The sequence below is a fragment of the Festucalex cinctus genome, chromosome 5 (genome assembly GCF_051991245.1).
Source record: "Festucalex cinctus isolate MCC-2025b chromosome 5, RoL_Fcin_1.0, whole genome shotgun sequence".
Classification (NCBI taxonomy): Eukaryota; Metazoa; Chordata; class Actinopteri; order Syngnathiformes; family Syngnathidae; genus Festucalex; species Festucalex cinctus.
In genome coordinates, this window is record NC_135415.1 from 23,905,969 (window position 1) to 23,933,856 (window position 27,888).

Genomic DNA, 27,888 nt, shown 5'->3' on the forward strand with positions numbered 1-27,888 from the left:
GAAGGAAAGACGGAAGTCCAAGTGGAGGAGAAGACGGAACGAGAAGGCGAGAACAGATTTAGGAGGACGGAGACTGCAAAGAGACAGAACATATTGATTGGGGTTTCATTTTCATGTTTTTACTAATACATAAATTCATTTTCCCATTACCTTAATGGACTACTTGGGAGCATTAGTGTGGTGGCGACCATCAAACACAAAAACGCACCCTGTCTAACTTTAGGGAAGGACATAGCACAGATGCTAACGTTGTCCTGCTGTGGGCATGCTGTCCTTCAGGCTTCATTTTTATACTGTATAATGTCAAACAGGGCTCCTGTATTCCCATTTTGTGTATTAATAATAATAATAATAATAATAATAATAATACCGTTGTGTATATTATTTATAAAATAAAATGTTAAAGAGCAATAAATATTAGACTTTTTTTTTTTTTTCCCCGCCAGATCCCGCCATCTTGGATCGTTAGCTAATACTAATACTTTACCTCAGAGAAAATAATAAAACAGCTCTTTATTCATTTTGGGAGTGAATGGAGTTGTCAGAAATCTGGTTTGTAATCTATTAATAAAGTCTGACCTATCTGACTGTTTTGTTGACATTCCCTTTAGCGCAGCACCATCTAATGGATGCATAACGTAACCCCAGCCTCTACTGTAGCGCCTTATATATGGAAAAAGTTTTAAAATATGTCATTCATTGAAGGTGCGCCTTATAATGCGGTGCGTCTTAGAGTGCAGAAAATAGGGTAATCCATCTGAAAATTCCTCTTCAAAAAAATGAGGGGTTAGTTTTAGAAATGAAAGCAGAAGGGCAAAAAAAGGGGATTTTTTGACTGAATATGCACATATACATTTATGTATGAGGCCTTTTACTCAGTTTTCCAATCCGGCACACCAATTTGAGTCCGTTCATTGGCCGTCATTTACTTCATGCGCTCGAGTGGAAATTGGGAGTATGTTGGCCCGTCAAAAAAAGAATAAAAAAAATCTTCCATTATCTCACGTCTGTGCTCAATTTGCCAAAACGGCCACAGTCAGCACTTTTAGACCTCACACTTAAGCCTTCACATGACCTTGCAAAACATGTTCCAAATATGTGGGAGTAAGAATAACACACATACACACACAAACACACTCCGGTAAGTGGCACATTCACCTATTGCAGAAGAAGGTCACCCTGACAGAAAATCACTTGGACTGACAATCCACTCAACTCCAAAAATCACTTTGCAGTCATCAGAGACTCTCAAAGTGCCTGTCAGATATTCCCACTTACATCATATAAGCCAATGGGGCTGTGTTATCGATATCACAGGTGTGTGTGCAGCATCTTGAGAGTGTGAGTGCACCTGCATCATGAGCGTAAAAAAAACAAAACACATATCGGACAATGAGCATGTAAATGTGCATGCATGGGTCCTTGAATGTTTAAGTGTCACGCTTAAATATGTACAGTGTCCAGGAATAAACTTATCATAAAAAGAAAAAAAAACCTTCAGGAGTTAATACGCGCAATGTGTCACTTATATTTTTTACGGTATCGCTAAGTCAGGTACATTCTTTCATATCATACATGCCACCCTGTGGATGAGATGTGAAGTCAGAGGTGAAACACGATTCAGTTTATTGAACACGCTGATGACACAGAAAGGACACGTGACATGATGCATCCATGGTGTGCCTTTCAGTGTCTTGTATGAGGGGACGTCACATAATTCAGGATGACCTCTCTCACAACACAACTGAAATGCTCCTGTACACAATACAGATTTTTTTTTACTTTTTTTTTTAACCCCTTGTTTTTACTCACATGCAAGTGAATCTCGTTTTGAATCTGATCGAATGGCCATGACATGTGGGGTTCCCCAAGGGTCAGTCATTGGACCCCTTTTGTTCAACCTGTATGTTAGGACTGTGAATCTTTGACTGTCTCACGATTCTGTTCGATTACAATTCGATTCAGAATTGATTTTCGATTCTTGAGTCAAACGATTTTCGATTCAAAATTATTTGATTGACAAATGATTTCTGCTTCAATTTACAGATATGCACAACATTGTCATGATCTACTCCAGTCTGCTTTGCAAGACAAAATGACAAATAGAGACATCAAAGTATCTTTTTTTGTTTAAACATTTATTAATTTTGTATTATAAGTGCATTTTTCCACAAAAACAGCATGTGGGCTACAACTGCCTTTTCCCCTTCTTCTTCATTTCTAATTGAGATAAAATGGATTTTTGGATATTAATATCGATTCAATTCGATTAATAAATGAGAATCTCTATTATTTTATGAATCGATTTTTTGGCACACCCCTACTGTATATGATACCCTCAGGTCAAATGGCTAAGATTACACACAGCTGTATCTATCAATGTCACTAAATGACAACAATTAAGGTGTTGCGTCACTGTCGAAAACAAATGTCGAAAACTGGATGAACCCAAATTTCTTTCCAAAACAAAAGTGAGGTAACTGTTTCTTGGCAATAAAAATAAGAAGATTGCTGTTAATAAACATACAAAGCTTTAGCTCATTAGGAGCACTGCAGTTTGGGTTCTGACCAGAACAAAGAGATCAGAAAATATAATCCCACTCCTACTAGCTATCTACATCTATCTACAATCTACAAATCACAGAATGGTTTAGGTCCCGAAGAAATGAAAAAAAAAAAAAAATGCTGATCGAATACAAATAAAGTAAGTATCTGAGGTCTGTGGACTCGAGTCAATTAGTGGAGCCAAGATTTCAAAGTAAACATGGTGTAACAGCATTTCGCTGTTATGCTGCACATGTGTGCAGAAAACTGCCAACAAAAGTGAAGTCAGCCACAAGTGTAAATGCTTTTAAATCCAGATTAAAAACTGCTTTTTTCCCCCACACTTATGATTAAAATATTTCAAATAATTTATCAAATCAACACATATCATACTGAAGTGTGTTTATAGGATATAAAGCAATGTTTTCACACTTTATGCTCTCATTTACTGAAATAAACATTCTCACAAACACACGACTGCAACGTGTATTTCAGTAGTGTGTTTGTATGTATGAGATGTAGTTTTGAATTATGCCCCCGACAGCCACTCATAGTCTCAGTTATGTATGAAAATCATACAAAGCCTACAGATGTCGGCTTGCACATTCAATTACGTATTTGTGTATGAATGGGGATGCTGGGGTGTGTATGTGTGTGTATGTACGAGACACCTAGAGACAGCTGAGATGCTGACCCGTTCTGACATTTAATAATATTTTGCTGCGGGGGACGGAAAGTGAAAGGGGAGAAAATCCATCGAGCTCGGGAGACAACGGTGATGGAGGGAGGTTTATTGTCGAAGAGAAAGGGACATAAAAGGCCTGAAAGGAAAAGAGAGGGAAGGAAATGAAGGTCTCAAAGGACTCAGATATAACAAACAGGCGGGGACTCGTCACACGTCTAAATATATCACTCGGATAGATGTCCATGAGGAAGTGTTAATGACATCACGGCCAAATAGCCTCAAGCCGGTGATGTGCTATTCAAGGTAACGGTCAGTGATGTGAAAAAAAGGCTTCACATTTTCAAGTTTACATGAGGTGTTTTAATTAGCTTATGTAACTCTTTGGGGGACATCTTGAAAGCTGCTCGGATGAAGACATTTCTTCACCCCTGATAAACTCCAAGGTAAAAATATTGTGACTTTTTAAAAGTGGTTAATTAAAGTGAACTCCATTCCGAAGGACATACACGGTTGCTAATATTTATACTGTGACAGTTTGTGATGGCGGCCCTTTGGGAGAAATACGGCATGGCATGACCTCCATTAACTCATTTACTCCCAATAACGTGTAAATAAGTTTTTTTTTTTTTATGTTTTAAGTGTCCCAAAGACGTATTCATACGTTTTTGTTTTTTTATGCTAGAGCATACAGAAAGAACAAAGAACTGTTGCAGAAATGGTAGTTATTACACAAACGGCCAGAAGGTGGCAGCAGAGCAAAGGAGATCAACCAGGGCCATGTAGAAAAAAAGCTCAATTACTTACAATTTTAAGTAGATTTGTGAAAACTGCTGAAACTTAGCTCTCTTCTAATGCTAATTGCTGCAAAACGAAATCAGATAGAAGCATACTTTTTTTCCTGATGAAAGAAGAGACTTTAATCTTTAATTTGATATGTTCCATGCTTTTATAGCAATTGAACACAATATTCTGTGGGCCTTGCAAAATTCAGTAAAACAGCCGGGAGTGAACGGGACTGCTTCTGTGAAAATGGCTGGGAGTGAATGAGTTAATTAAACTATGTATAAAATTGTATGTAAATGGTTAAGTCACAACACAACAAAAATTGGTCAAATCTGCATCCACATTATCTATTGACATGCTCAGGCTGGCAATAGCATGACAATGCAACTGGTGGCACTATAGACTAAGACAGGATTCACCAATTCCAGTCCTCGAGGTCCAGATGTTTCCGCCCACTAGCACACCTGTTTCATACAATCACCTCATCAGCATGCCTGATAACGATCCTGATATTTAACATCAGGTGTGTTGGTAGGTGGAAACATCTCAAACCTGCAGGACTCCGGACCTCGAGGACCGGAATTGATGAACTCTGGACTAAGCCAATCAGAAAGCAGAAGAAAGACATTTTTGGCAAAAGCACAACACAATAATGAATGACATGGAGCAGTGGTTCTCAAACTTGGGTCTGAGGACACCTGGGGGTCAACAAAAGTAATTTAAGAAATTATGTCATATCATTTAAAACAGGACAATTACTACTACTACTACTACTACTACTACTACTACTACTACTACTACTACTACAAGGATTCACATTCACATTCCACCAAGGAACACTGAAAATCAGATTTATAAAAATGGCCATTTAAGTCAATTAGAAAGCAGAAGAAAATAATTTCAGGAAAAGTCACAACAAAAAGAGAGCCTTTGGGAGTCCCCACACTGAAGCAATACTGTTGCTACTGTTAAAACCAGTATGGGAACTGCTACTACTGTCTCAAAAAAGTACCCAAAAAATGCAAATAAAAAATAGTGAAAAGCAATAGTAAAAATGCTGACCACTAGCTCACATACTGTAGGTTGTCAATTGCATACCCAAGCAACAGGTGGTGCTAACAAAATAACTCAGTCCTTATTCAGCCTGTTTTAGATGTGTTCCTTCTCTAGCTGATCATTTGAACCAGGTACTAAATGTTCGGCCATTTTAACCAGTCAGACAGCAGAACAAAAGTTATATCAGGTAAAGGCACAAAAAAAACCCAACAACAACAAACAAAACAAAAAACAGATTGGTATTTAATAATAGAGCAAAAAAAAAAAAAAAAAAAGAAGACTCCCCTTCACTTCTGCTCCTACTACTACCATGACTATTACTATTATGATTGCAACTAAAAATGATAATAAATGTCAACAATAATGATGGAAAACACTGAAAAGCAACTTCTGGAAAAATCATTCTAACTGTAGGCCATTAAAAATACAGCACGGAAAATAAACAAACTAAAGAAAAGGCTACGATTAACACTAAAAATCAAGTAATGGAAAAACAATTCAATTTATAACTTTTTCAATTCCAGTGACCTAAGGTCATCAAGCTCATCACCAAAAGCAATTTCTTTTCTAATAGGAAGAAAAGCCATTTATGGAAAAGACTCAATGATAACAATTTGAACAAAGGAAACTTTACAAACTTTCTGTAAACTGCACTATTTTTTCATTTCCATTAACCAAAAAATAGACAATTACACTTTACACTGCATGAGAAACGTGCAGAAAGAAATTATGAGGAAAGACAGCAGTAACGTACTGTTGACCTACTGTTTTTCAGTTTTTATTGAAAACAACAGCTCACAAAACCAAAAATAATTCGCACCCCCACACACTTCCTTCCTCTTTACACAAAGTTAAAGTGGCGAGGGAGAAAACCAAAGACGTCTTGAGAGTGAGCAATAAATGAAAGGTGAATGAATTAAGCACACAAAGCAGTGTGGACGCTGCACATGCAGGCGCCATCTTGCTGCCAAATCTGAGGTTTGTCACTACAGCTGTCGTTAGAAATTTCATCAACGACGAAAACAAAGCAGACCCTCACTCCATCCTGATTAGGACCACTACTTCTAATTACGACTCTTCTTTCTGCTCTGCTGTTATTTAGAATAATGATTTAAAAAAAAAAAAAAAAAAAAAAAAAAAAAAAAAAAAAGGTCATTTGACTAAGCTGCATTCTCAATAAGCATCCACCTGTCAATGAATCATCACTATGTGTGTAACCCAGAGAATGACCAATGGCCACCTATGTGAATGCGTTTAATAATGGCCCAGGAAACAAAAACATTGACAAGGTCAACGCTTCAATGAGTTGCGCAACATCTCGCATGAGTCACCGCAGCTCAAAACTTGAAAAGTCTGCTGCGCTCACCTTTCGGATGCCCTCCTTGGACTCCTCCACGTTGTTGTCGGCTCCTCCTGTGCGGTTGATCATCCGCCACATCTGCGAGTACATGGGGTCTCTCTCGAAGGGGTTCATAGCCTTGGAGCGCACCTGGTCGTACACCGCCGAGTCCAGCACCGTGCCGTAGGGAAGCTCCGTCTGCTTGGACAAGTCCTGGAGGGACCTGGGAGGAGAAGAGGTCACGCATGAGTCAGTTGACGATTAAAAACTATTAACTTTTAAATGCATTTTTTTATTCTGCATGATATATCGAGACTTTTTTTTTTCATTGTGCAATTAATTAAGATGCACTTCACGCTCCGAGTATATTTAGCAGTGGACAAGATTGATGGCGGCCGTGTCTGTGCAATTACAATGATGCTCATTTACAAAGACGCTGCTGTGTTTACGGAAGGTCTTGACTTTCGCGGTTTCTCCCGTGACCCTCTTCAACCGTTTCCCTGACCTACCTTAACAAATGGCTTTCAACATTTTAATACACGTTGTTGTTAACATGGCTCTTTTCTCACGTGGGGTTAATCGCTGGCATTAATAATTGGTCCTCACATAAGTCCTTTGGGACTTATTATGCCTGAGATTCTCTCCTCTGCTGTTTCGTTGTGTATGCTTGCTATATACTGTAATGAATAAGAATATTCTACTGCACAGTTGACACAATGTTTTGTGACGTTTGTTGACTGCCAATTTATTGTAATTTCAAACGGATTTAAAATTTCCATTTTTTTTTAATCCGGATGCAAGGCATTTTTAAACTAGAGTTGTCAAATGATTAACATTTTAAATTTCATGTTAAAGATTACATAGCTCTAATATGAAAATAAAAATGCACTGAGCTGTCATCAATATCTTAGAAATGAAATTATGCCCTCTAGTGGCAGAAAATGACAACACAAATCAATATTACACTAATTTTTAATAGTACAGTACATTTTTAATTTTATGACTGATCATGAAATTACTGTAAAACATGCAGCCATATTTCTATTATTTTAACATTTTTTTCCACTTTTACGTAGGAGTATGAAAACCTAAATAATAAAAATAAAAATAAAAATATTTTTATTATACATTTTATTGCACATTTAGAACATATATAAAATGTGTGATTAATCGTGACTTAACTACTGAAGTCATGCGATTAAATACAATTAAAAGTTTTAATTCCGTGGACAAATTTCAGTATGTCAAGGCTAAAATTAACTGAATTTTACCAAGGTAAACATGAACAATTCTCCAAAAGTTCTTTTTTCTGTATGTTTTTCCGCACTTAGTAGTATTTTCATTCTAAACACCACAAACAAATCTCAAAACATTGTACAGCGCTAACACACGGCATTTAGCATACACTATGTCCACGTTCTGATGAACGCTGTGAATGTGAACGAACCACTTGCTGCTTCACCAAGTTTAAGGACAGACATTATTATCTGAGCCTGGCTCTCATAAATCTATGTACTTTGTGACCTTCTCCCTCAATTACAACTCCTTAATGGTCATCCCTCTTGTTCTCTTTGGCCCAACATTGAGCTCTCCGTCTCTGTGTCTCTCTCTCACTCTTACTCTCTCTCGGCCGCCGCCCCTTTCCGTTTTCCTAAAGGATCCGCGGCGAAATTGAGGGAAAACATCCAAGCGTGAAATTGACCAGAAAGACTCCTGAATGTTCACTTCTTATTTCATTTCCACGATGAAACAAAAGGCATTAATAGTTAAAAGACATCTTCTTGGTCCGGCTAAATATTTCTGAAGACATGGAGAAGAACACGACCTCTTCGTCCACTGCTGTCTTTTCCTTCAAATAGTCATCTTTGATGGATATTTGAGATATTTGTACAAATTAGACATGCTGCCTTACTGCTTACCCTACCTAGTTAAATGCTAGTTTCCTACCTACCCTACCGACCTACTTACGTCGCCGGTTCATCGCCAAAGGTTATTTTTGTAACCAAGTTTACTTCTTCGGACCACTTTGATGCTTGACTTAATTCTTCTTCATTCCTGCACCCATCTTTGCAGGCTGTGGGGGCCATGTGAGATAGTAATTACGCCTCTAATGACCCCGGAAGAGTAAACACATTATAGATAATACATGAAAATTCATGGAAATCCTTAATTCGCCCGGCAGAAGCCAGCTGAGAGGCACTTGTTAATGGCGGTACGTTTTCAGGCAGACGAGAACAAAATGGAGCAAAAAGGTGAATTTTGGGAACATGAAAAGAAAATACAGGAAAAAGGCAAACGTACGGACAGACTGACGGACACAAATCAAGAGCGAAATAATGAATGTTGTTTATTCCGACGACGTGCCAAGGTAGAGCGGCACTGGCGGGCAGAGCGGATGTTTCGGAATGCTGATTAGTCCAATGAGAGATGAATGCTTCCGAGTGCCACCAGGAAACAAGTGCACACTATCATCAGGATAGATAAACATAAGTCACAGATCGAGGGAGAGGGAGAGTGTGTGTGTCTTAATATCATTGTGTGTCACAATCATCACATTTGTCACGTGGAATGTGACTTTGTGTGGATATTTTGACTCCGAGTATGTGTGTGTGTGTAACATGACAGACAGTAACATGCTTCTCACTCCTCTCATTGGGCTGATGGCATCTCCTCATTTGTTTATCTAACACATTTTCCAACAAACACACACACAATGACAGAGCCAAACTTGAACCAAACAGGAAATTACAATCCTCTTTAAAGGGGTGGGCCCGAGAGTGGCAAAGTGATCAGGGGACGGATAACGTGCATCGCCTCATATGCATTAAAAGTAAATACCACACTATGCGAAACACTCACTGTATGGAGTTCTCGATGCGCGTGATGGTGAGGAACGCCGCTAAATTGGCCGTGTATGAAGAGATGACAATGAGTGCGAACATCCACCAAACGCCCATCATCATCCTTGTGGCCAGGGTGCTGTAGGGGACCTCTCCACCTAGAAATACAAAAAAACACGATGAGTTGAATTGGTAAACAGACTGAATTCAACCACCCGTTCCTCCCAAAAAATCAGCTTCTCAATAGTACCGTATTTTTCGGATTATACGTCGCTCCGGATTATAAATCGCACCAGCCAAAAAATGCATAATTAAGAAGGAAAAAACATATATAAGTCACACTGGAGTATAAGTCGCATTTTTGGGGGAAATTTATTTGCTAAAATCCAACACCAAAAACATACATGTCATCTTGAAAGGCAATTTAAAATAAAAATAACAGAGAACAACAGGCTGAATAAGTGGACGGTATAATAACGTTACATGACTGACATGCCTGGTAATGTCAGTAACGACGTAACATATTAACAGTTTGTAGCGAGCAGTGACGGGAGTCGGAGGCGGAGTGTTGAAGCACGGAGCCAAAGGCTGCCGTTTTATTGACATCAGCTTGTGAGGTCTTAACAGCAACTCCCCACTCAGCTAGAAGCTAACAGGCTAACTCCCATTTTCCACATAACAAAACCTTCCCACCCGGAACTCCCCCTTCGTCCCAACATTCCGTTATGTTCCTATCACTACAAGTTATTCATATAACTCTAGCATAAAGAACATGCTAACAAGTTTACCAAACTCTCAGTTTCACTCCAAATCACTAAATCCAATGAAATCTTCATCCTCGGTGTCACTTTTAAACAACTCCCCCAACTCGGGAGGTAGACGATGCGCCGCTTGCTCTTCTACCGGCAATGTTGAAATTATCAACACATGCCTAGAGCGCCCTCTTGCGGTTTAGTGTGAAAATAATGTGAAATGATATAATAATGTGTTAATCATTTCACACATAAGTCGCACCAGAGTATAAATCGCACCCCAGCCAAACTATGAAAAAAACTGTGATTTATAATCCGAAAAATACGGTACATGTGACATACCCACCCACATAATCTCATGTTCCCTTTATCTTTTTCTCCTCTGCCGCATTGTTGCTTTATTCCCCTTCTTTGTATCCCCCCTTTAATGCCGTAGCGTCACTGCTTCTCTACCACTGATTCAATTCAAATTTGTTATCGTCCTTCTTCACGGTATCTCCCTCCCCGCCAATGCATTTGTTGCTGACATTGCGGTTTTTGTACGAGCTTGAGGGCGCCGCGATGTGCGCAGCTTTACAGCCACTTGACACACTCCGTCTGCATGCTTTTATGTTCCCGCAGCATGACAATAGATATTACAAACGACGTACATATCGGAAGATGCATCTAACCCTCTTTCCACATCGAGAATTTGTGTATATCACGCCCACAATAATAAATCAATAAACAGCAGCGGTTGCTGTTCGCTAATAGTTTTGATGTATCGATAGAACGCAAGCCGTCAAGATTAATGCATGATTTTTTTTTTTTTTTATAAACACAATGTTCATTTTTCAGATGGAGAAGCTGATCTACTCTCCAATTACTCAGTATGTTCCTGTTGGCCATGCTAAAACGTAACGGGCATATTATTCTTCATATTTAACTCTTGCCATGTTTTTCACTTTCACAGTATCGTACTGCGCACTGCGTTTTGGTCTGGAGTTTGCCACGGATGCAAGTATGTTTCCTTCGCAGCCAGTCACTGATGGAGTCCCTCAAGTTTAGCACATTCTGGCAAGGCTCTCTATAGTCTACCGTGCGTTTTAAGTTTTCAATTAGAATATATTGTGGGTGGGTGTTTTAAATCAATCCTGCTATAGTGGTAAGAGTCTTGAATGACCATGACGTATGATTTAGAACAGTGGTGGGCAAACTCTGTCCTCGAGGGCCAGAGTCCTGCAGGTTTTGGATGTTTCCCTTCTCCAACACAGCTGATATATGATCAGTTCATCAGCAAGCTCTGCATAAGCCTGATAACAATCCTGTTGATTGGAATCACCTTGTGTTGGAAGAGGGAAACCTCCAAAACCTGCAGGACTCCGGCCCTCGAGGACCGAGTTTGCCTATCCCTGATTTAGAGTCTAACAAAGTACATTTAAAAAGCATTAAATGATCCTAAGCTATATTTTCAGTCTTGAATGAACTTAATGAATATTTTAAGACTCTTCCAAGCAGATGTTTAAGAGTTATTCATGAACTTCTTGTATGATTTCAGTCTTCACTGAACTTAATGTAGGTGGTTCGGTTTCAGAAAGTAACTTAGTCTTCATTTAACGCACTGTAGTAACTTTCAGAGTCACTGACTCGAAACCCGCGAGTACTGTACTCAATGGACATAATGTATGTTTTTAGTCTTCAATGAACCTTGGACAGAACCAAACCCATTTTTCTGTCTCGAATGAACCTAACATAAATTTTAGAATCTTCAATGCACCTAATGTACAATTCAGCCTTCAATAAGCCTAAAGTATGTCTTGAACACATTTGATGTCTTTCGAGTCTACAATGATCTTCACCTTAATTGAACAGAAAATACATTTAAGTCTTTTTATAAACCCATCGCACATTTATAGTCTTCAATTGACCTAATCTATATTCTGAGAGTCTACAATGAACCTGATGTGAGCCTTGTCTCCCCCCCTCCCCTTCCTCGTGTCTTCCTTTCTCATCTAAATTCTCGGGGCACGGAAAAGTGAGTGCCGACAGGTGTTTCCGTCCTGTCTCCCTCTGTTGATCATTTGTGCACATGCAATTACAACATAAAAATCCATTCATTCAATTAATGGTTTTTTTTTGTTTTTGTTTTTTAGTCTACAATTAATTCAGTACTTTTTTTTAATAGTTTGTATTGTCTTCTATGAACTTAAAGTGCATGGAGTTTTCAATGAACATAAAATACACTTTTTTTTTCTTTTTTTTTTTTTAAGTTTTCAATGAACCTAACCTAGATTTTTAGTCTGTTATAACTGAACGTATTGTGCGTTGCCCTTACTCCACAGAGTGTAAACAGAATTTACCCTCGAGGATTTGCAGCATGCACTAAATAAATAAACAAATACACATCATCCACAATTGTTACCTGTGGTCTTATAGATTAAAATGAAATGAGCAAATGATGCTTTTTGATGATGCTCCGGCATGTAGTATTCATGAGAAATGATATGAAAGGCCAGTGGGAATACAAATCTTTCCCCATGGAAGTATGCAAAACCAGGAGCCAAATTATTTTTTTCCCCTTCTCCATTACATTGAAATGTATGCAAAGCCGTGACTTTTGCTTCACAGACCTGAATGGCTTCTATAAAATGACCTTTGTGACCAGTTCCAGCAGCAGAGGGTACTTTAGGATTGTGATGTTTCATACTGGAAATACTCACCCACAATCCGTGGAATTAAAGCAGAGAAGAGCCATTGTGTTTCATTAAAGAACAATTTTCATGTTGATTTTCAGGCGACATGAGCGAATTCTATGAAATATGTAATACAGCCGGGAATGTCTTCATCTGCATGTCGAAAAATTGTGGAGGTGCGCTAAGCTACTCTTCGAGCACCATGCAATATTAAAAAGCATGCACTCGCTACATTGTCCCCGATTCAAAGAGCAACAACCACATACTTTGGTTCAAGCCATTTTGTATTGTGCAAGGTTTGTCTCTATCTGAATGAGAGTGGCAGCAGTAAAACTATGAGTTCAGTTTTGCATTCTAGCGCAGTTTTATTTGGTCAATGGATATCTTTTCGCAGGAAATTACATAGCAGCATGGCAAAAAAACTGCAAAATGTTGTTTAAAGTGGGTTGCGTATAGTGGCCTCGCTATATCGCGGATTGATCTCTGTTGAAATATGTTCACTATGTGTTTAAAAAGAGATTTTTAATCATTTCCAGTGTTTGCATCATTTGGGATGAATCATTTAAAACGCAAACTAGCTTAAATGTGGCAGAATATCTGAGTTCATGTATTGTGGCAAATAAGATAGAAGACAGTATGATCCACAAAAAATAAAAAAACACACTATGGGGCATATTCACTAAAGGTTTGCGTCGCCTTTGCACGGCGCTAACCGGTAAAAATGTAGCAATCCGGGAGCCGGCCCCGTTTGCGACACGCCTAATTCACTAAACACGCGCAGATGGGGAAATCCGTCACTAAGTGCGCTGCCAACCAGATTGCCCCACGGTGCGCCGGTGTTACTTGCGCGTATGTAAATGAGGTAATTTGCATACATTTGACGCAAAATATGCCCACCCCAATGCAAGTGAGATTCATTGATATACAGCGTCTAATTCACTAACGCCAGCCAAATAGCCACATGTAGTTTGTGTGCCGCAAATAACGTTTTTGGAAAGCATGTATTAACCTGCTGCAACCTCGATCCCGGGATCATGACAGCAGTGCATGCCATTTGCGGCACAGCATGCACTGCAGAGAGGAGGGAGAGAGAGTGAGAGAGAGAGAGAGAGAGAGAGAGAGAGAGAGAGAGAGAGAGAGAGAGAGAGAGAGAGAGAGAGAGAGAGAGAGAGATTTTTCTATGTTGGTTTAGGACACATAAAAATATATTTTTAAAATACGAACGCACCAATAATTTGTACTTTATGAATGAATGACGTCGTCGTCGTCCTCTCTGCTCTGTCCAGCTTAATGGCGCTCTAAACGCTTACTCTCGGTCCAACCTTTCTAATTATGTCATCGCAACTGTTACTATAACAACCATGTTCTTGGCGCAAATCCATTGCCATGTGTGGTAAATCAGGCGAAAATTTGCTCCCAGCTGTCAGAATTTGTGAGCGTGTTTGCGCCGGTATATGATTAGCGCAATATCCTTAGTGAATAGGTGGTAACTTGGCGCAGACTGCGGGTGAAGTTGTGGTGCAATATTACGCACTATTACCGGACGCAGCGCATTCTTAGTGAATATACCCCTATGTTGTTTGTGATCCTAAGGAGCTCAAAACACCACATTAGAACATGACAGACTGCTGTGATAATGAATGATTCAATTGTATCGCTGTGTAATGCAACAGTACCATCAGTTAACATTAAAGTCAGCTGCTTTTAAATGGAACGCATTTGTCATATTTATTTATCTTCCTTTTGTAGAGTCAGTGACAACAAATGCATCACAAACAACCGCTCAGTCAACACCACCGTTGTATAAAACGCACGTTGTGTCATTTTGTCGGCCGGCTATCATAATGGCTTGTACGGTTTGGGGAGCCTGGCAACGTTAGAAATGGGAAGAACAACAACACACAAATAAGGTAGATGACACATAGGAGGCTCTTATTATGCAAATTTCCCTTTTTAGACAGTTTTGGACACATCAAGTGTGAAATTAAACAACTACATAAATCTTTTTTTTATTTGCCTATTTCTAAAAACGTGTCTGTGAGCAAATTGTTCTGCCCTCCCGACCCACTGTTAGATAACAATGTGGCTAATTCATATTTGATATGAATATTTTTTTTGCCCATGTCATGATCATCTTGGCTGGTTGGGAGCTACTTTCAACACAGTTTGAAACCCTGTTGTGCAGAAACAGTTATGAAGCTCCTGCTTCTCAAATCTAAAAGGTAAGCAGAGCTGCAGTGATTATTAAATATGTACCATGGCCTTAAAAAAAAGTTGGGAAATATTAATTAATGTATTTGAACTTAAAACAGCAGCACCTTTCTGTCAGGGAAGTTAGCAAGGACAAAATCCAAGGAAGGTGACACGAGCGTCTCCCTGCAGGAGGCCTCTATGCATGAATCCATTGAAAGTCTTCTTAGTGTCAACTCCCGACTGCGCTAATCATCTTGCGCCTGCACTCCAATTCCATAGTGAGTATGTTTATGGATTCCAAAAGAAGCATAGTTAGTATGGAGAAGATTTTCTTTTCTATCTTGTGGACGCTGGTCTGACAGCTTCAAAGCCACCCTGGAGTGTCCCTGACTAAGACCCTCCATTCTTACCACCGGGGGTCTTTTGCTTTAAGCCTCATTCTGCAGTATGTCTCTATTCTATCCACTGTTAGAAAAAATAATAATCAATTTGCCAGTCACGAAGGTAACAAACAGACTGGGAATTTATTAACTTTATTAAGTTGATTTTATCCAAAAGACTCAGGACACATTTCAATCTGAATCACTCACTGCTATGTGCAGGAAAGCGATCTGAATGATTTAGATATCACTGTCTCCATGCGGCAAATGGAGAAGAAGAAAGACCTTCATCTGCTGAACACTAATGGACTGCTATTGAAGCACAGTCACCCTAACAGTAAGAAGGTTGCTGTCTTCAATGTTTATCTTTTTTTAATATATATATTTACAAAAACATGTACCGTATGTTCGGTTCATTGAAGACTAAACTGTCTTACGTTTATTAAAACGACTCAAAATTACCTCCAAACAACCACAAATTACATATGCACTTTATGTATTTGAGGAACTTTTTTTTAGTGTGTTGTAATATCACAAATGAAGACATTGACATGACTGAGAGACAATCCGGAAGAACAATGTGCCATATTTGATTACAAACGAAATATAAACAAGAAAAAGCAACAATAAAGTAAGAGTTGTTTATGAGTCCTTTGTTTATTCTTCCAGAGTTGGAAGTGGTAAATCCAGTAGGTACCCAGAGTTGATCACTCACCAGAAGCATAGTCACCCCCTCCTTTTGCCCGCACTAATGCACACGACACCCATTAAGATGTGATTTTGCAATCAAAACACTTTATTTATCCCCAAAGGTAAAATGGCACTTCCTTAAAAATAAATAAATAAAACAAACATGTACACAAAGTGCAAAATATCTATCTATCTATCTATCTATCTATCTATCTATCTATCTATCTATCATTAGCATTAAGCTAGCAGGGCTTCTATCTATCTATCTATCTATCTATCTATAATAATAATACAGTATTTGAAATTGAAAATCTTCATTGCAGCCATCTCCAGCTCTACTTCCATGGCCAGCCTCGTCCTTGTTTTATACACTATCACAAAATACAGCTGACACTTTCCTGCACCAGCTTGGATCCGTTTCTTCACCTACTTACCCCACTCACCATTGCGCTGGACTGTTGACCCGAAGTATGAAAGTCCTCCAACCTCGCTATCTCTTCTCCCAGTTGCCTTATTCTTTCTCCTCCAACCCTATTATTCATGCACATATATTCTGTCTCACTTGGGCCAATTTTCATTCCTCTGCTTTCCAGCAGATGCCTCAAACTTTTCCCTTCCTTTCTTTCTTCACATGCTCCCTGCTTTCACTTCAAAATGCCATCTGTGAACACCATGGGGATTCTAGTATCTCCTCATCTGGACCACTATTGCAAAGAGGAAGGGGCTCAGGGCTGATCCCTGATGCAGTCCCACTTCCAATTTAAACTCTTCTGTCACACCTGCAGCACACCTCACCACTGTTCTGATACCCCCAAACATGTCGTGTCGTATTCTAACATACTTTTCAGACATGCTCATGCAATGCCACAATTCCTCTCAATCTACAAAGACCCTTCCTTCTGCAGACCTTCTCTGTACTTATCCATCAACACTCTCGAGGCAAATAATGCCTCTGTGGTCACTAGAATAAAGAGTAAATAGTCATATCTGTCCTGATTCTCGCTCTCCACTACTCTAAAATGGGCACCAGCTGCATTTCCTGCATTCCTCTGGTATATTTTCACCCTCTATAGTTCTGAAAAACCTTCTGAAAATCTTGCTCCATAACTTCTAACAGCTTCCATACCTCCATGGGTATGCAGAACCAAATGCCTTTTCATTTTTCATATTCTTTTGTGTCTCTCTAACTTCACCTATACTAATCATTGCTACTTCCAGGTTCACCAAAATTCCTTTTCTTCTCACACATTTCCGACTTATTCAACTCCTCAAATTCCAATTCTTTCCAACTATCATCTCTATCTTTAATGACTCGCCATACGCCATGTAGCTTGTGTTCTTCTCCCATCTCCTCAGTTCTCTCAGTGTTCCACTTCTAAAACATACTTCATAAACACAGCCCGTTTAACTCACAGATAATCGAAGCGGCTCATCTAATTTCCTTTAAAATCGGCGTGCGAAAGGCGCACACTTTTGGACATGGTGAATTCAGGAGGTTTGATGCACACAGTTGTGGATAAAATGACATACACCTGTTGTGCAGCTCAGGGTTTGTCTCAAATACACCAACATTTTGTTACGCCAATGACATGCTTGTGGTAGGCCTAAAGTGGAGTCAACTTTCAGCCACCAAATTGTACGCTAAATTCTTGTATTGGCACCAACACCAAAATACACTCGTTTCTTCATTACTACGAATACAGCCCTTCATTGTCTTTGATGTTTATTTGTTTTTAACTAATAACTAAAATATATCTTCAACAGTGTCCCCAACATGTCTTTCAAGGTATTTATTGTGAAATGTTTGCAGCAATCTTGGCAGGAAAATGTCAGTCGTCTATCGCCAAGTACTTGTGATTTGTCCTCAAGTTTTTTGTGCGCTTAAAGCATTTGCATATAGATTCTATAATTGAAACACAGAAAAGCATAGGCAATACGTTATCAGGCTCCCTGCTTTCTCTTTCCAATATCGCCCACACTTGAGGACACATCAAAACGCCCGCCAATCCGCCACGATCAAAAGCGCCGTAATCTTTTCTATGTTTTAATCTACCCTCACGCCGCCAAAAAAGTTACGGCGTCTATGCACGTATTCTTGGCTGAGAGATGACGAGAGCGCTTCATTAGGCCTTCTTGGAAGTGTTGGAAAATGTTCAGCTGATACTAGCTCCCTGTTGGGAGTCACAGCAATCCCGCTACTCAATGACGCAACCTTTACTTTACTCAATTTTACAACAGTTTGGTTCATTTTGAAAACTATACGACTCCAAGTTGCATAAAAATGTCAGCGTTTTGACCACTTGCATGACATTGACAAACATCAAAGGATATTTTAATTTGTCTTTGGCTTTTTGTGCGCCACTTATTTAAAAAGGAGCAGCCAAAAATCAATATTAGATCTTCAGTGTCACTATATACTAATGTTTTTTTATGTTCTTATGTTTAAAAGGGCTGTCTGCCGGATTCACTCAGGAAAATGCACTTTTTTAATACAGGATGTACACACTTTAAGTTTCTCTCAGTCTATACATCTGTGTTTATGTAAATCTTTGGTGGTGATTTTAACCTAAACCCCCCCCCCCCCCCCCCCCCCCCCCCCCCAGCCTGTATTTTGCCATTTTGTGTTTGTTTTGTAAACAGCGGGCCGTTTCTGTGGAAAGACAGTGTTTACACCCCTCCAGCCAATCGCAGAGCGGGGGGGTGGCGTGTCGCAAACGGGGCCGGGCGAACGTGTTGGCTGCGTGACGTCACTCCCGCAGCAATTTGAAAGCACACACGGATTATTTTTATTTTTTCTTCACTCACTCACTCACTCACTCACTCACTCACACACTCACTCACTCACTCACTCACTCACTCACTCACTCACTCACTCACTCACTCACTCACTCACTCACTCACTCACTCACAGAAGCTTACGTGTGTGAATTTAGGACGAAATTTAGGACGAAATCACCACCAAAGATTAACATAAACACAGATGTGTAGTCTGAGAGAACGTTAAAGTGTGTACATCCTGTATTTAAAAAGTGCATTTTCCTGAGTGAATCCGGCAGACTGCGCCGGTGTACACAGTTGACATGTGAGAACGTTAAAAGTGAGATGCAATGTCACTTTTGTTATTAATATAAAGAGTGCTTCCTTTTGTTTGATTGGTTTGACCATTAATGCCTAAAAAAATAGATAAATATTATCAGAATGTACCTTTACATTTAATAAAGGATTTATATTAGCAACAGTTGTAAAACTGTTTACTAATGTTAATATATACCTGTTGGAATGAGGCTATTTATAATTATAATAAATAGTACTAACACCAACGACAATAATAACGACAGTGATGGTTTCAGAGTAAAGTTACTTGATAGTTACTTCACGAAAAATCTGTCTGCCAACTAAGGTGTCGTGAGCATTGAACACTTTGCAGCAAATACCAACTTACACAGCACACAACAGACTTTATTATGACCCAGCTGGTGAGAAATAGGTTTTCCAGAATAATTGGAGCTCAAGTTGTTATCAAAGCACCAATATCAAAGTCACTCGACTGTAATGTTTAGAAAAAGTGACAAAAATGACTACTATTGATTTTTTTTACACAAAATCAGTGGCCTCCAGCTCACAAGAAGCCAAGAAAGCAGCAAACAAACACGACTGCGCTCTGCTAATCATTTGTTTGGAGTGAAAGGAACACAAGAGACAGGGATGACAAATTAGTCGAGAGGTGTTGTGTTTCCCTTCTGCAAACATTATTCCACAAAAGCCAATTCATCTGCCTCAAACCCAACCACCCGGCGCTCCTCCTTGTTGACATGGCGCCTGTAAAAGGGAGCTCCAGATGAGGGCTGCTTTGAAGCACTGTCGGGTACATCCAGGAGTTTTTCTTTTCTTTCTTTTTTTTTTTTTTTTTGGCGCAACTCTCCACCACTTTCAGATTAGTCCTCACTTGTCCCGTTTGATGACTTGCAGGAATCTTTGACTATTTATTTTTTTCCCCAACCCCTCACTTGACTGAACTTGTGGATGACACAAGGCTGGGATAAGCTGGGGGAAAAAAGTGTGGAAATGGGAGAAAATGTGGGAAGCAATCTTTTCATTGTGCTTCAGAACCTTTTTAATACCTCCACCGATAAGCCCTGGAAGGATTCTTTGGGTTGCAGAGAAACCTAATGGTATCTCTCAACCCAGCATGTGCTCTAATTTAGTGCGGCAGTTAAAAAGTTAGCATACGTGACTTTAAAATGCTAACCCGACATTTACTCAAGTCTGTGTTGTGATCATAGAAATGGGAGGTGTAGTACCAATTGGAGGTGGGGGTGCTGGAACATCCACATCTTTCCCAATGAAGGGTTGCAGCACCCACACTTTTCCCGCTGGCCACCTTTATTCCAATTTTAAGACTTTCTGTTCAATTAAAATAAAGATATTCATGTGTGCCACAGCACAAATGAAACTCAGTCACTTACGGTATAGAGAATAAATAGGAATATAAAGTTATCCATCCATCCATTTTCTTGACTGCTTGCTCTTCACAAGGGTCGCGGGGGTGCTGGAGCCTATCCCAGCTGGCTTCGGGCAGTAGGCGGGGTACACCCTGAACTGGTTGCCAGCCAATCGCAGGGCACACAGAGACAAACAACCATCCACACTCACAAGCACACCTAGGGACAATTCGGAGCGCCCAATTAACCTGCCATGCATGTCTTTGGAATGTGGGACGAGACCGGAGTACCCGGAGAAGACCCACGCGGGCACGGGGAGAACATGCAAACTCCACCCAGGAAGGCTGGAGCCTGGACTCGATCTTGCGTCCTCAGTACTGGGAGGCGGACGTGCCACCGTGCCGCCCTGCAGTAGTAGTAATAATAATAATAATAATAATAATAATGATAATAATAATAATAATAATAATGATAATAATAATAATAATAATAATAATAATGCATTCAGTCTTTACCATTTATAAGTAAATAGAAAGTTAAAGCAATTTTTAAAAATGTTTGAAATGTAATTTTTGAACACGATTTAAAAAAAATTAATAGCTGTCAGTAAACACACAATTTGCATGTTTTTAATTAAACGTTCAAGTACAGTACAGTTGCATTTAATCTAGTCCCCATTTTCTCAAACATTTATTTAGCTTAGAATATTTTTTATAGGAAGTCCATTTTAATTGAATCATTAAGTACATTTCTTCCAATATTTCATGCTTCAATATTTATTTATTTATTCATTTCCCAATATAATATATGGGGATTGATTTATTCCGTGTTGACGTTCACACTGCATAATGTTACAGCAGATTATAATAATACCTTTTTTAAGGAATAAAGCCTTTTGATGCACAATTAGGCCACAATGCAATTTTATTTGAATGATCGTCATCATGGTGTCATGTAAAATATTTTTTGAGGTGGTAAAATATGTGTGATTAGAAGACCTTATAGAAAGCACTCCATGCACTTGTTCTGTAAAATATCCCCACTCTTGCAAGATTAAAACCTTTGGTATTTATTACAGAAATATAGTGCACTATTGCCACCAAATGGACTACTAAATTTCACAGTAACGCTCACACACACAATTTATGTAGTCCCGCAGAGTTGGGCCCAGCAGGGGAGCTGTTCAATCATTTTAGATAATGGGAGAAACATTTAAGGACGTCTGCATGAAAGTGAGCAGAGAACAGAGAATCCATTTTAGTGTGAGGGAATAAAAAAAGGAACACATTTGATCATGTGGTGAGGAAAACCAAATCACTGAATATTACATTGATAGAAACCAAATCATATTAGTGAAGGGCACAGATGTTATCCTTAAAAAAAGAATGGCCAACATGTCAGATGGACACCTGCTCCCTCAGCCCACATTTTTGGAGAGTTAATGTACTGGAAAAGGCCCAAACTTTAATACAGCAAGAACACAGTCAATGTCTTTGCTCGGTCATGCACAAACATGAACAAGCCAGGCCAGAAAAAAAAAAAAGAAAAAAAAAAAAGAGTTGCAACAGGGGCATGAGTATAAAGAATGTCATTGTGGTTTCTAGTGAGGATGGAGGCTTTCATTTTTACAAAACTACATTTCGTAACACGCCTGGTTCCACCCTGTGTGGTCACTTTTTTATTTCACTTTTTCCAGACTGTGCAGTTAGAATGGTATCACTCCTCAGAGCCTCTTCCAACCTGGTTCTATGTAATCTGACTGACGGAGATGATGTAGGGGGAAGTCAACCCCCCCCCCCCCAATTTCTTTTTTTTTGACAATATGTTCTATGCAGCCCCACTAGTCTAAATATAGTATTTTGGTTAATATTACGTTAGTGGAATATGAGTTAAATCGAAACGTTTTTATCATTTCGGGGGGGAGGGGCGGCCATTTTGCCACTTGCTGTCGACTGAAAATTATGTCAGACCTGTTGCTCAGGTCCCAGGTAACAACCAATCACAGCGCAGCTTAGAAAACTGGTGAGCTCTGATTGGTTGTTGCTTGAGCCCTAAGCAACATTGATGTCATCTTCAGTCGACAGCCCCCTGAGATGGATAAACACGGCCGGATTTTGCTGCATAACTCATATTCCCAAAATATAATATTAATCAGAATGCCATGTTTAGACAAGTAAGGTCACATATAACATAATATTGTCAAGAAATGTTTAACTCTGTTACTGCCACACGTTATCAAAGAAAAACTTTGATATGACAGAGGCTTTGATGATTGATGAAAAGAGATACAATGCTTCCATCTGCTGGCCATAGTTTAGAGGGTTTTAGATTCCACAACCCATTGACCAGGCTGCACTGCACTAGACGTTGCACTGAGAATAAAAAAAAAAAAAAAACGTTGACGTTATTTAACGTTTATGGCAATATACGTTGTGATTTTACTGATCGTTATTAAACGTTTTTGGCGGTCAAAGAGTTAAGGTTGACTTCCACTTTAAACAGTGCAGCAAGGAACTCCACTGCATACACCCATTTCCTGGTTTAAAGAGAGCGAGAAACATCCGGCCACCAGCTACCCCAAATCATATACATATGTTTTATAACAATACTTTTATAACAATCATGACACACCCAGAAACTAATTTGGTATTCGAGTAAAAGTATTTCGCAAAAGCAAAACTGTTTTAATACTAATATGCTATTTTGAGGTGCAGTTTAATTCCCTCAACTCAATTCATGAGCTGAGTGTAACGTGTCTAATCTCCCAACTTCATCTTTGCCGAGTCAACATGATCAGAAGCGCAGTGTGTGTAATAGGAATATGAGTTTCAAATGGTGCTGGGGGGGGGGGTAGGAATTAAAATTGCCCACAGTGACCCCTGGGTGTTGAAACGGGGGCTCTGTAGTCTCTAATCGGAGTTGGCTCGGTTTCACGAGAAAGCAGGATGAAATGAAAAGATTGAAAATACAGTATTCCCTGAGATACACTCCACAAAGTGCTCGCGATCAGCAGCCAAGTGTGTGCGTGTCCATGTGTGTGTGTGTGTGTGGTATACAAGTGCGTACATTAAATTCTACCTTCATATACTCACGTGCTGTTTGGTTGGTGAGCTGAGACATAAATGAAGCAGTGAGGATCCAGTCAGTAATGTAGAACAATACAGTACTGGTTATATAAAAATACAAGATTTCATACCAGGAAAAATAAAGCACTCTCTCTCTTATTTTGAAACATTTCACTTCATAACATGAATCACAATAATTTTTGAAAAGCAAATACATTCATAAATTATTTAGTTTTTTTTTTAAATATACATAATAGAAACATTATGAATAAAACATAACCTACAAAAAAACTGTTTCACTATCAGTTGCTTCAGAGACCTGAACCAAGGGTTTTATTAACCAAGAAAATGAAGCTAATAGTGTAAATGTGTGGGAGGGGTATTTTAGGGCTTAATTAAATTATGAGGGGGAGGGGGCAGTGGGTGCTGGGACAAAGTTCCGATATGGTCTCGCTTGAATTTGCATCTATGTTGAGTCGGGAATCTAACTTCCGAAATAAAAGAAGGTCACTATTTATACAGTATGTCATCATTCTGGTTATAGAATTGGATTGCATCAAATAAAATCCTCAATTTAAAAACAAACAAAACAAAAACACATACATGATACAAATATTCATTAAAAAAATAAATAAATAAAATCTAATATTTCAAAATATAAATAATTATGCATACTTATACATATAAGTAAAAAAAAAATGTTAACATTTAAAAGCGAACTACGTATGTGTTAGTGATATATATAGTCATATTTTCAAGCATTTTTAAGATTTACAGTATCTACTACTAAACATGCATAGTTTTTTTTTTTTTAAATAAATTCTCACATTGGATCTTTTAGGTTTATATTCAATTCAGCTCATTGGACAAAAGCACCCGGTGGTGACATTGGAAACATTATATTTTCTTCCCGCCAGCTTGATCAGCACTTCAGGCTGACTCTTCACACTTGAACGCAACACAAATGTGACAAAGTCAGCAGAAATTCCTGCCTTTATTTACAGGCTCTCTACAGCATGTGGATCAATACAATCTGTGTATAATATAAGAGGAACAAGTGCCAACACACACACTCAAGGTTATGCGTGTGTGTGCGAGTAGCTTCATAGTGAATGGGGCATTTTTTTGTGTGTAGCCAAGCATTTTGCTTCCTAGAGGGCAAAAGTTTGGCCTCACAGACCAAGAAGAAAATAGTCTATTAGACTCCATGGCCGAGTTCAAACACCACGACGCTTGTTTTCAATTATACGCTTTCTCCCGGCCATGCTGTTGGATCCCAAAGAGCCCATCTTGAGAAGAATTGATTTCCAGCAAAAACATGGCAAACTTTTCCAACTGGGAAGCAGTCTGAGAGCCAACAGTAGACAATGAAAACTGCCTCGTGGAAGAGAAGTCAACAAAATGGCGTTCTGAAGGGAAGTAGCCGAGGTATGCAAATACAAAAGCAGACATAATTACTAGGGATGTTCGATGCCACTTTTTTTCAGACCGATACCGAGACTCAGACCCTCAGTACTCACCGATACCGATACCAACTGCTGATATCAGTAGTAAATTTTGACAAATAAAAAAAATCACTAAAAGATATTTTTAAACAAATATATTTCCTTTAATTTTGACAAAAAAAAACAGCACAGCCACTCTTCAATAGTCTTAACGCTCAAAATAAAACACAAAAATGCTCTTTTAGTTTAAGATTCACAATTTTGAAGTATTTCCAAACCGGTGAAGTTTTGGTGAAAAACTGCTGCAAGCTAGCGCCAGTTACAGGCAAGGAGGACTCACTTAACTCTTTGACCGCCAAAAACGTTTAATGACGTATTCTAAAATCCAAATGAATGCTGCCAAAAACGTTAATTTACGTTTATTACGTTTTTTTTTCTCTCTCAATGTCCAGCGCAACGTCTTGTGCTGCGCTGCCTTGTCACTAAACAAAAAATATTAGTGTCAAAGTCACTGTTGTGCAAAAAAATTTATCTTTTCACAAAAAGCTTATTCTTCTCTTAATATTTTTGTATTTTCGCCTATGTCACTCAAAAGACCTAATTTCAAATGGTGATGTCTAAAGAACGGAATAAAGTAGAAACATACTTTTTTTTTCTCATGAAAGAATGGAATCCAACCTTTCATATGGTATTCACCATATTGATGTCGTCATACGGCACAATATTCTGTTTGCTTTGAAAGATGAGTGAAAATGCTCCAAATCGGCTTGGCACTGTTGGGGTTTTCTGGATAACGTTAGGCAGTCAAAGAGTTAACGTATCCCCTCTCTGCCATCGGTCACTTGTACTCGTCTGTGTCACGAGTACTCGAGTATATGAAAAAAGGCTGGTATCGGCCCGATACCGATACCTGGTATCGGTACTCGCTCATCCCTAATAATTAATTTTTTTTTAACACAATTAAAACAATTTCCATGTGCTTTAAAGAGGTCTAACGTGCTTTATTCTTATTAGTAGTACTACATGACATCAGCTATGTGGAGGTCCAATCACAGTGTAACACTGACATGGAATCAGGAGATGGTTCCATCTAATTATAACTATTTTCCATTAAATTAACAAAAATATTGTCACACGCCGTTCCTTAGCCACGATTCAGCCTATTTGCCTATTTGGGTGGGTAGTGTTGATATGTTGTGATATATTTACCTAGCAATATACTTTCTATTCAGACCTTACCGTTTGTCAGCGTTTTCCCACACCTTCAATTTCTACGGTAATAGCAGCCTCTCGTCCACAATGTTAATTTGTCTAACCCATGAAAACGAACGGTTGTCACAACAGCTCCGAAGCTGCGCTTAATTGGCGGATCTCGTTGAACCAGCGTCTGTCACCTGGGAGTCGCTGAAGCCGCAGCAATCACTGCATATATTTTAGTCTCCTCGCCTCCAATAAGCAGACTTTTTCTCGCCGTGCGTGTCGCCAAGGTCAGCCTTCTGAGCCGAGTGCAGCCTGAACAAACAACACTCTTAATTGCTTCCTGATTGACTTTGTGTAAGCGCAAACTTTTTCCACAGTATAATCGGCAATGGTCTTTGTTGTTTGGGTAAACGTAGTAGTTTCATTTAGAAGAACAATATATTTCAGAATTGAAATGGAAATGGTGGCGGTGGTATTAAATGGATATTTTCACTTTGAGGATCCACTAAATTACTTTGATTTCATTTAAAGGGAATATATTAAGGAAAAAAATGTGGCTTTTTAATGACTTGTATCTGAAAGTGTGGGTCAGGTTGGGTTGGAAAATTAAATAGTCAAGTACAACTTTTTGTATTGAAATATTGCCCATGAGTCTGTGAGTGGGTGATTCTGCAATTCATGGATTATGACATAGTAGAAGATATAATTTACATAATAATCGACTGCCACCGATTTTCTCCAGTCCATGAGGTGATTAGTTAGGCTGGGTGAAGATCCAGAGTCACTTTCAACTGAGCTGCACTTTAAAACAGTGAGTGTGAGTGGCTGGCAACCAGTTTAGGGTGTGCCCCGCCTACTGCCCGAAGCCGGCTGGGATAGGCTCCAGCACCCCCACAACCCTTGTGAGGAATGAGCGGTTAAGAAAATGGATGGATGGATGGATGGATGGATGGATGGATGGATGGATGGATGGATGGATAGAGCAGGCTAACATACAGCCGATGTGGCAGTCATGTTGACAGGAGCGACATTCCCATTAAAGGCAATGCATGGGCATATGTGGCGGCCATGTTGGCAGGGAGAAAAGCATGGACAGTAGCTTAGCATTGAAATTGTGTCATATTGACCTATTCATATCGATGGCTTTTGTTTAATGGAGCAAACTCGTCTTGTGTAAACACTTCTCAAACATGCTATTTTTGTTTTTTAAAGTTGTTTTTGAGTCAAAACATTATTATTATTGTGTTTTTTCCTTTTTGGATTTTATATTTTTTAACTGATTTTTTTTTTTTTTAACTGTAATTTGTTTTAACCCTCAACTGTAGGACTTTGAGATTAATTTGAAATGTAAAGTGCATTACAAATTAAATGATTTATTATTATTATTACTATTATTATTATTATTATTATTATTATTATTATTATTAATTATTAATCAATTCTTTTCAAATTTGTTCATATGCAATAATTTTGTACTGTTCTGGACATTTTTAGGCCACAAAAAAAAAAAAGGCTAATTACAGCAAGACATGAAATAGTGCGAGATAATAATTGATCATTGAGGTATTGTTATGAATATAACAGACATGTTATTAAAACAATTGGGAAGAGTTTTGAACTGTGGGGGGGGAAAAAAAACCCATTTTGTGTCTCCTTTAAAAACACGACATTGATATTTCCAGCTCTTTCCAACACTAGTTCAGGAACGTGAGAGTTGTATTACTGTGGATTTTACTTTGACTGCGTACAATATGAGTTTTCATTGAGTATATGCCAAGAAGTTAGGGTGAAAATATTGATCC

The 27,888-nt window shown here is 38.9% G+C and overlaps 1 protein-coding gene across 8 annotated transcripts in view; it reads right to left on the reverse strand.

The window, feature by feature from the left end:
* grid2 (glutamate receptor, ionotropic, delta 2) overlaps positions 1-27,888 on the reverse strand; it is a 475,459-nt gene that overhangs the window by 60,144 nt on the left and 387,427 nt on the right. For all 8 annotated transcript variants that reach the window (XR_013283658.1, XR_013283660.1, XR_013283659.1 and 5 more), the window contains 2 exons: positions 9,267-9,405; positions 6,435-6,630 (listed from right to left, as the gene is read on the reverse strand). Coding sequence is in view for 5 of the 8 variants with exons in the window: in XM_077522426.1 (XP_077378552.1) it covers positions 6,435-6,630; positions 9,267-9,405 (335 nt within the window). In the remaining 3 variants the exon portion in view is untranslated. The remainder of the gene's footprint in view (positions 1-6,434; positions 6,631-9,266; positions 9,406-27,888) is intronic.